Source organism: Plasmodium cynomolgi, chromosome 11 (genome assembly GCF_000321355.1).
Source record: "Plasmodium cynomolgi strain B DNA, chromosome 11, whole genome shotgun sequence".
Lineage (NCBI taxonomy): Eukaryota > Apicomplexa > Aconoidasida > Haemosporida > Plasmodiidae > Plasmodium > Plasmodium cynomolgi.
The window spans coordinates 2,005,534-2,015,700 of NC_020404.1; the positions used below are offsets into that span (position 1 = coordinate 2,005,534).

General features: G+C 42.1%; 1 protein-coding gene across 1 annotated transcript; it reads right to left on the reverse strand.

The window, feature by feature from the left end:
• Positions 1 to 1,169: 1,169 nt before the first annotated feature.
• Positions 1,170 to 5,641, reverse strand: PCYB_115430 (ATP dependent RNA helicase; the record flags this gene model as incomplete). Its single annotated transcript, XM_004223422.1, has 2 exons — positions 1,170 to 1,305; positions 1,572 to 5,641. 2 exons carry the CDS (start codon positions 5,639 to 5,641, stop codon positions 1,170 to 1,172), a joined length of 4,206 nt encoding a protein of 1,401 aa, XP_004223470.1.
• Positions 5,642 to 10,167: the final 4,526 nt, after the last annotated feature.

A 10,167-nucleotide genomic window follows, 5' to 3' on the forward strand; every position in this document is an offset into this window, starting at 1 on the left:
TTTGCAAGTGGCTATGCTTAAGAAGCGTCAAATTGTATGTATCAATATGCCCACAAGCGTATGTATAAATATAAACACATCATGAGGAAAGCGCTGCTGCGCACGTTGCTTTTGCGTTTGTCCCTGATCCCGTTGACGAAAGCGAGCATGACGCAGAACTGGTGGGGGGGGTAACGAACAATGGATAAAAGTTTAAGCGAGAGATGGAAAACAAGGAAAGGGAATTTCTCCTCAAGTAGTCATTTTAAAAGTGGGACTATTCCAATTTGGCATATCCCCGAAAATTATTGAGATGATTTAAAAAGGCACATGCATGTATCAATTTGTACGAGGGAGTGCCGCGCTGGTTGCCATTTTGTAGGCACCCTTGGATTTCCCCTGGCGTAGGAGGCATCCCCTTTTTTTCTGTTCTGAAGATGAGGGCAGAACTGCCGTTTCTTTGCATTTCAAAACTGCAGCTGCGGGTTGTGTTATTCTTAAAGTTGAAGCTGCGAGGCAATTTTTTGCTCCCATGAAATGGTCAAATGAGGGGGGTATTTGCCTTCGCGGAGCTGCACAAATGTGTACAGTAGATATGAATAAATATACACATTTTTGGAGATGAAAAAAATGGAGGCCAATCCGAATGCACATACGAAGTGCGCTGCCAAGGGGATAACAATGCACGCTGTTTTGTGATCCACTTAGGGGCAACTCGTTCGGTATATCACTGCAGATATACATATGGCACATGCACTATGCGCGCGCACGTTTTATTTATTTATTTTTTTCCTTTTTATTCTTCCCCCGATTATCGCGGGAGGGCAACAAATTGTCTGTGTTTGACGTTTTATTATGCACAACATATGGAACGCCAATAGCTGCACGAGGGAAGACGAACACGTACAAAGTGGGTGAGGTTGGTGATGGTGAAACGAAACAAGCAAACAGTGTAGTCCCATTTTTTAAAGGCAAAATGGGGAGAAAAGGACAGCAATGGGCATAAGGTGACGAATTTGCCGAATTGCCGTGTTTACATTTTTTGGGGGGTATATAATTCCACTTTTGAAAAACGTAAAAAAAAAAAAAGGAGAAGGAAAAAAGTTCATACAAGCGAATATGTACATGTATATATGCGAGAGAATTATCGCGAGCGTTTTGGCACGTGGAGGGGAAAACAAATGGGTAAGTTATAGGTACAAAGAAGGGGAGAAGGGGATACCGCGTCGTAGCTTTTTGGTTGCCTCTGTCAAAATTTCGCACATGCTGTCGTTGTTGATTCCTCTGAACGCGCAGATCATTTGTCTGAGCAGTTCGTCCAAGCGCCTGAGCAGATGGGAGGTGGGGGAAAGTAAATGGGGGGGCGGGGCATGATGGCATAATTTGATGCAAAGATGTGGGCAAAAGGGTAAGCAAAAGGGTAGGCAAAGGTGCAGGCAAGAATATACGCACTTTTGTACGCCCTTTTGTACGCCCTTTTGTACGCCCTTTTGTACGCCCTTTTGTATGCCCTTTTATAGGCACACTTATGTGCACACTAATGTGCACGTTTTTGTGGACTCGCCCGGTGCTCCTTCGCGCACAGGACTCACCTGAGCGTCCGTATGATGGACCCCTCGTATATCTGCGAGTCGGTGAGAATTTCCATAAAGGAGTAGCCGCGCACCCACTGCAAGACGATGGGCATGATGGCGGACTTAAATTTGTCCAGGTAGTCCTTCAAATTTATGTTCATTCCACATTCGTTCATTTTATTGGAAAGGTGCGTAGCGGTTTTGATTATCTGTTCGTAGCCCTCCACAAGAACTGGGTCGTTAATGGCGACTTCTTTGTTTGAGGATTCGTCATAGACAAAGCAGGAGAGAAAGGCACATATGTAGTCGTAGTTGTACTTACTAAAAAAGTTGGAGAAGAATAACTCCGAAATGACTAATTCGTCCACACTGAGGATGGCACTGGCGATTTGTCCTTTCATGGTCACGACGTAGCTTGTTTCTTCGGTCGGGGCGAGGTCCCCTCCGCTGCTGCGTCCGTTCTGGTGGGTCTGATGCTCTGCTTTGACTTCCTCCGATTGGACCTTCTCCAGTTGGACGTCTTCCCCCTTGACTTCATCCCCCTTGATGTCTTCCCCCTTGACTTCTTCCCCCTTGATGTCTTCCACCATGAGTTCTTCCCCCTTAATTTCCTTGGCGCTTGTCCCCTTCTGCGCGCCCTCCCCTTCCAAGTGAGAAATTTCGATATAATTCAGGCCTTGCAGAAGGACGAGCATATTTTTGAGTTCCTTCTTTAAGACTATGAATCGGCACTTCTCTATGTTGGCCTCTAAAAGGTTCTTCTCGAATTGCAAAGCGACATACATGTTGTACAGTTGGTAATACTTATGCAGGTTTCGACTATTAAGTAATTTATTTCTATTTAACATATGTTCGTGGTAGTTAATATTTTTTACGATTTTGAGGAAGCCTTCATCTTTGATTTCCATTTGGTGTGGGTTAATGACTGGGATGTTTTTTTCTCCTTTCAGGCAGGTCACCATGGTGTTATATTTCATTTTGGCGTTCATAATTTGTTCTTCATTTTTTTTGTCAAATGGTTTATCTAGGTTTAAGACGACAGCAGAAATTTGGTAGATGCATTTGACGTGAAAGGTGATGAGTTTCCATTTAGCCTTCATCCTATCGGTAGCTGGTTCGAATTCCTTGTGCGTGTCTTCTTCCTCTTCGTTGTCACTTTGGGACAGTTTCCTTTTTCTGTTTTGGCTGTAGGGCACTAGGCAGTCCACGAGCAGCACGCCGCCATCAGCTTCGTTAGCGTGGTTAGCGGGGTTAGAAGCGTTTGTTGAATTCGCCCCTTTTGCTGAATTCGCCCCTTTTGCGCCCCTGGTGGCATTGTTGCGCCCGGCGGTGCGGCCCCCGATCGCTCGCTCCACAATTTTTCCCTCAATGCATATGGCCCAACCCCATCTGAAGTCGTCCTCCACCAGGTAGAGCAGTCTCCCCATGGCCAAGTAGGGGGTGATGTTTTTCCTGGCAGTCAGTATAGACCTGTAGGTTTCGCCCAGCTCGATCAGTTTGTTTCTTAATATGTAGTAATTGGAAATGCAGGAAAACACCGTGTTGTAGTTTTTGAGCTGATCGTTTATGGTGAAGTTTTCATCGTTGAGCGTGGCGACCGTTTCGCTCCTCCCGACGTCGACGGTGTGTTCGGCGTGGGTGCCATCCTTCTCGTCGGTGACGTCCTTCTCGTCGATACCTATTTGTGCTTCCACCCCTGGGGGTACAACACCTCCTTTCGCGTTTCCATTTTGTCCGCCATGTAGGGTGCGCCCCAATTCAGTCGCACTAATTTCCCCCCGCTCCCCCGAGATGCACTCATAATTATGATCCATAATTTTCTTCAAAAGATTTTCTTTACTGATCTCCTGGTTATCCTTATCCAGGTAGACACTAGTCAGTTGGTTAAAAATTTCTTTAATTTTTTCTTCAACTTTTTTTTTGACCATAATTTTCTGGAAGAGATTTTTCTTCATTTGGTACTGAATGAAGGACCTCTCGATCATAAACTCTGGAGTAATTCCTTCTATTCTGAGTAGATTTAAAATCATATTGTACCCCAGGTGGAACTGACTAACTAATCTGTTGGCTTCCCCGACGAATAATTTTTCCGCCTCTCTCCAATGTAGTGGACTATCTAACATAATGATAACGATTCCTCTGTCATCTAATCCACGTCTTCCAGCTCTCCCAGCCATTTGAATATACTCCCCCGATGTTATTAATCGTTTTTCTACTCCATCAAATTTTTTCAAGGATGTAAAAACGACCGTTTTCGCTGGCATATTAATTCCCATGGAAAAAGTTTCTGTACTGAATAAAACTTTCAGCAAAGATTCTTGAAACATAATTTCTATTATTTCTTTAATGATTGGTAGTAGGCCACCATGATGAATTCCTATTCCTCTTAAGAGGAGTGGAAGAATAAATTGGACCTGAGGTAAAGCCCTATCATCATCAGCTAAAATTTGGATGGCGTTTTCGTACAATTCTTTTATGACTTCCTTTTCTGTGTCGTCCGTTAGGTCCACTTTATGCATGGTAGTTGCATTTATTTCGCACTCCTTTTTGGAAAATGCAAAAATGATCAGAGGAGTGTAATTACGAGAGTGGCACATCTGTACAATTTTTTCAATATCATACACATTTTTTTTTGCCCGTCTGTTATGCTTACTATTACCATTCTGGTGCTGACCATCTTCTGACATGTTATTTTTTTCCTTGATAGCATTGACTGCTTTGATGAAATTATTTTTTTTAAAATCTTTATTTTCATCGCAAATGAGAAAAACGCTTTCGCTAGATGTTGGGTAGATATAATGCTGTAGAGGGGTGGGTCGATAATCTGTGTAGACTATGTGACAAGCTTGACTTTTGATGCTGCTTACCCATTCTGCGAACTGAATCCCATTTGGGATGGTCGCACTTAGGAAAATAAAGCGCACCATGAGTGGTAGTAAAATGATGGTTTCTTCCCATATGACTCCTCTATCTCTGTCTCGCATGTAATGGATTTCGTCAAAAATGACCCACTTTACTTCTTTGGTTAGGGAAGAGCCTCTGTACAACATGGATCTCAAAATTTCGGTCGTCATGACGATGATGGAAGCATCAGGATTTATGGAAATATCTCCTGTGATCAATCCGACGTCTTTAAATTCTTCACTCAGGTCTCTGTATTTTTGATTACTTAACGCTTTTATAGGGCTCGTGTAGATAACTCTTTGCTTGTCCCTTAACCCTAGAGCGATGGCGTACTCTGCGATGACAGTTTTTCCGGCGGACGTGTGTGCTGACACGAGGACGCTTTCGTTTCGCTCCAAACATTCAATGGATTTTTTCTGGAAGGTGTCTAATTCAAATTTGTACGTCCTGGCTGGAGTGAGAGTCTCACTTAGCTTGTTGTGGACGTAGCTCCTTGGCCGGATGCACTTGTGAATACAATTGACGTCACTGCGGAACTCTTCCAACACGAGTACATCGTCATTGTTTATCGTTTTGCTATTTTCGATTAGTGTTTCTTCTACCGGTCCGCTTTCGTCGGCGTGGCTTTGGCCCTTTCTGCCGTTTTGGCCGCTTTGGCCGTTTTGGCTGTTATGGCCATTTGGGCCGTTCTCGCCGTTTTGCTCTTCGTTCAACTTCCTCACTTTGCTGCTTGCACTTCTGACCGTACCGTCGACGTTTTGCATGTCGTTGTATATTTCCTGCTTGATTTGGCTCTGCACCTTCTGGTCCCTCTTTTTGCACGAAATGAGGTTTTCGACGTTGATTTGCGGTGTCCCCAGGGGGGCGGAGGGTACGCCCCGCTGCTGCGCATTCAGTTCCGCTTCCCCTTTAGTGTCTCCTTGTCCGCCTCCCCCTGCATCACCCTCACCGGGGTGGGTACCCCTTTCGTTTTCCCCACCACAGTGCCTCTCTCCTCCCACTGCACCCTTCTCAGTACGGATCCTACCGAGTGTCTCTTCATTCACTTCGTCATGGCGATGGTTATCCGCCTGGACTCCGCCACTTCCCCTTTCACCACCCTCCTCATCTTTTGTGGAAATATTATCTACTATGTCATTTTCCTCAAACACGTTAAATAAGTCATCGATGTTACCTCCGGACATAATTATATAATCGTGATTCAAACTTTGGGACTTTTGTGGGGGGTTACAACTTTTGGGCGATGTGGCGTATTATTTGTGCGTATGGTTAAGCTATTCCACGGATACATAATTTGTGCACCCAAATGTGGGGTGTGGAGGGGGGAAGGTTAAATCTCTATCAATAAGCGGTTATATTTCTGAGCCTTACAAAGAGCATAACGTACTTATGGGGAAGAGTATTTTCCCGTTCTATCCGCCACTACTATACTGGGAAGAGAGAAAAAAATGAAAGAAACGAATATGATCTGAGCTGTGGTTCAACCTTTTTATCTTTCGCAAAATATGAGGGAGATTTACTCCAGTGTAGTTTTGCTATTGTTCGTATTTTTTTTAATAGCAACTTGGGGAAAAGGGGACAAAAAGTGGGGGTAAAAAATGGGGATAAAAAAAAGGGAAAATATTGTTTTACGCGCAAAAGATGGTCTCTATATGCAAAAATAACATAGCCTTTATGCGCAAAACAACATAGCTTTTATAAGCATGTCAAAAAAAAAAAAAACGTTATTTTTTCCTATCCTTCCATTGATCTCAATATCCCAGGCTTTATTTTTTATTTTACGGTATGGCGCCCCTCGATTGTATGCTGAGAATGTACATAATGTATGCGAGTCGATTTATAGTGTACTATATTGCGCTTACTGCGCGAATGGCCAATAATTTCCACGCGTATTATATTGGAGTGCAAATTAATGCAAAGTTGGCGCAAAATGGTTGAAAAATTTTCCTTTTTTGGGTTTCCGCCGCTTATGTTGCCCAGTTTGATGTTTCCACATGATGCACCCACATTCATGCGCGAATTTTATGTTCCTTCCATTTTGTTAGCATGTATATAGAGGAGTCGCGAAAAGGAGAAGATACGGGAATTAGAGGCTGATATGTTAAACACGTTACAGAAGAAGCGCCTCCTCAGGGGGACGCTACTTATTTTGCCGATAAAAGGTATATAAACAATTTTTCGAACAGAATATACCTGGACTATTGGGAAACCCAAACGTCATTTTGCATTTCCTTTGCATGAACCCTTTTGTGAGAGGAAATAAAAACCTTTTTTTTTTTTTTTTTTATAACAACTGAAACACACGTGGGTGAAAGGTATTATACATATGTACACGTTTTTACTTTCTCCGTTCTGTCCCTATCGAAGTTAACTCGTGCGCGCTTTGGAGAAACCCAACGAAAGAACAACACTTGTGTGGGATACGGGTGGTATCGATTTGTTGCTGATGATGTAATGACACCTTGGGTGGTACCTACTCTTACGCCCGTGCACGAACATGCGGCATACTAGCATTTTTCGCTTTGCATGCTCCACCACGGAGCACAATTAAAATGAGTTTATTCCCCTTAGCTTATTGTGGCAACTCGTACGAGAGACAATGTCCTTAACAGGGATCGCGGTCTGTCGTTCATCAGACATTCCCCGCTGGAATGGACGATCAAAATTGTGTGCACAAAAATGGGAGTAGCAACACTTTTATGTGTCTCTTCCTGTCAACATTGGACGCGCATGAGTGCTGAGAGGGGGACAGAGAAATGTCACCCCTGATTAATAAATCTTTTTCCCCTTTGGGAACATTCCCCACGATGCGTATTCGCTTATTCTCTTTTTTCGCGTATGCCTTTTCGGAAAAGGTAAATTTTTTGCCAGCGCTGGGTAGCGTATGAGGAGATGAGAAAGACGAGGAAAGGTAAAAATATAAAAAAAAAAAAAAAAAAGGGGGAACAAAATCCCGTTTGAAGTTGACCTCCACAAGGCGGCCACATGTGGATGGAAAAACCAGTTTCGGTACTTCCCCAGTTGAGCATTTTACTTTTCCCCCCTTTTGCATATGTGCGTGCAGCGACGAGGGTGATCCTTTTAATGTTCCACAAAAAATGTGTCACATGACCGCGGCGATAAGTGTACAACAAATCTGAGTTGTTTGCCCCATTTGCAGTTTTCCTATACGAACGAATACACGTGCGTGGGTGTATACCCCATACGCGTGTTTAAGTCCGCGTAATATCCCCCGCGCCTTAGCGCTGTTTTAACGAATTAGTGCAACGCACGTGTGTTTGCTCATGCGAGTTTGCTTGTGGGAGTTTTTTTTTTAATTTGCCTCTTGCAATGGCTGAATCGTTTGTGGCCCGTTATTGCGCTTGCCCATTTAGTGTTTAACATGGTTAAAGTTGAGTTTTACATTTTATATTATTTTTTTTTTTTTGTACAGTCATTCCAAAGTTTTTCTGTTTTACACAGAGCCCCATTAGCTCATCTTTCCACAGCTTAAATTTGTTCATTTGTATGCCATTAAGGAGGCTACGTTTCGCGAATTTTTCTACATAAAGGTAAAAGGCGCATAGCGAATGTGTGTGGGAGATGGCCATAAACTCGTTTACATACGTGCAATTAAGAACGTTTGCGATGAACGGTCGCAGAGTTGGCTTGTAACGTTAATGGGTTGAGAAAAAAGGCGAAAACGGTGAAAAAAGGGAAAAGCGCGAAAAAGGAAAAAAGTGAAAGAGTAAAAAAGGGAAGCACAAAAAAGGCGTAGCGTAGCACATCGCAGCACATCGCAGTGTAGCATAACATGACATAAAGGTGTATGAACACTGTTTTTTTTTTTTTTTTTTTCAAACACAAAAATGCTTACGTATGTATGTAAAGGTTTGTTTACACACAAGCAGCCAAGCCATTATGGTTTTCACCAGCTACCCCAATGTAAGCTTTTTTTTTTTTTTGTTGTTAAAGCAGTTATCATATATTTTTGCTTAATTTTGTGAAGTTTATTTTGTAGGAGGAAGATATTTTTTCTTTCCTTTCTTCTTTGCATAATTTTACGTAAGGTCTAGGGGTATGGGCATACCAGAATGCACATTGCGGGAAGTCAGTAATGGCTCTGTTATCGTTTAATTTTTTTACGTTTCACGTTTCACGTTTTACGTTTTATGATTTATAATTTATATTTTGTATTATATATTATACATTATATATTATATATTTTTCCCTTTTTTTCACCCTTTTGCGCTTTCTTTGTGTTTCTACATTTGCGCATGTTCATTTTTGTACTACTTCGTTTGTGCAAGTACGATTTTACATTTCCCTACTTTGCCTTCCCATTTTGCCTTCCCATTTTGCCTTCCCATTTTGCCTTCCCATTTTGCCATCCCATTTTGCTTTCCCATTTTGCCATCCCATTTTGCTTTCCCATTTTGCCTTCCCATTTTGCTTTCCCATTTTGCCTTCCCATTTTGCTTTCCCATTTTGCCCCCTCTCCCCACTGCTGTGAGATGCCTTTTTTTCGTAAAAACCAAGCCATGCTGATTGCCACAGCCTTACTTTAAAAACCGCGGTCAAGGGCGCCACTTGTGTTTGTTTAAAGATATGTGTACATGTACACGTTTACATAAACATACATATATACCTGTACGCTTAGGCGTATGCATTTTTTTTGTAAAATTATTTGTATTACTGTGACAACTCGAAAAAGAAAAAAGAAAAAAATAAAAGCGAGAGCGCACACAGGAACAAGCGAGCTTTGTTTACCTGAGGTGGGGAAAAATTGCCATCTACAAAAGTTTCGTACCATTACGCATTTGCAGTGTTCATCTGACCCGAATGCGAAAGCCTTTTAAGCTGCAGAATTGTTTCATGTTTGATGCATGAATGTGTGTGTGATGGGCGTGTATGCTTCGTGGGCACATGCAACCTGTGTGGGCAACCGCCGTGTTAGCAGCCGCCGTGTTAGCAACCGCCGTGTTAGCAACAATCGCGTTAGCAGAGCTGGTGTGGGGATTTTTCCCATTTTTTAAACAAGGACAAAAGAGCGGAAAACCAAGTTGTAATTTTTCCCACCTGCGCGATACGCCTTTTTCCCCGTATGAATGCGCAACAACGCTGAATAAACCTCGATTTTGTTTTTTTTTTTTTATTAAAAGAATTTTTTTGATTCATTTTTGCGTTTCCAGCCTTTTCTTTCCACGTTTTTCTTTCTCTCTTTCCTTCTTTATTTATATTTTTTTTCATTTTTTTTTTATTCGAACGAATTCACACTACGTGGGTGTAAAATAAATGAGTGTGTTTCTCTCATTTTTTGTGGAAAGAATATTTGAACGTCCATAAAATTTAATGTTATTAGTTACACTACGCCTCGGCAACTGTGTGACTGCATTTTTGGATCACCAATATATGCGTGTATGCGAGTAGTATCTCGTTGTACCTTTTCCTAAGACGTACATTCGTGCACACACACAGGTGCGTACAAGTGTTCTTGTTCACGCGAGTGTGCCCCCGTAGGTATATCTGCGAGTTTGTTTGTAGCCATATGCTTGCGTGAAATATGCATGCATGTGTTTGTCCCACGTTGATAATACCTAAAAGGGGAAGAAGAAAAAAAACAAAAAAAAAAAAAAAAAAAAAAAAAAAATTGCACAGGAAAAGAATAACGGTATTATTCGATGGGGTAATCCGGCATGCATTATTTTAAACTCTTTATCGTTATTATTAT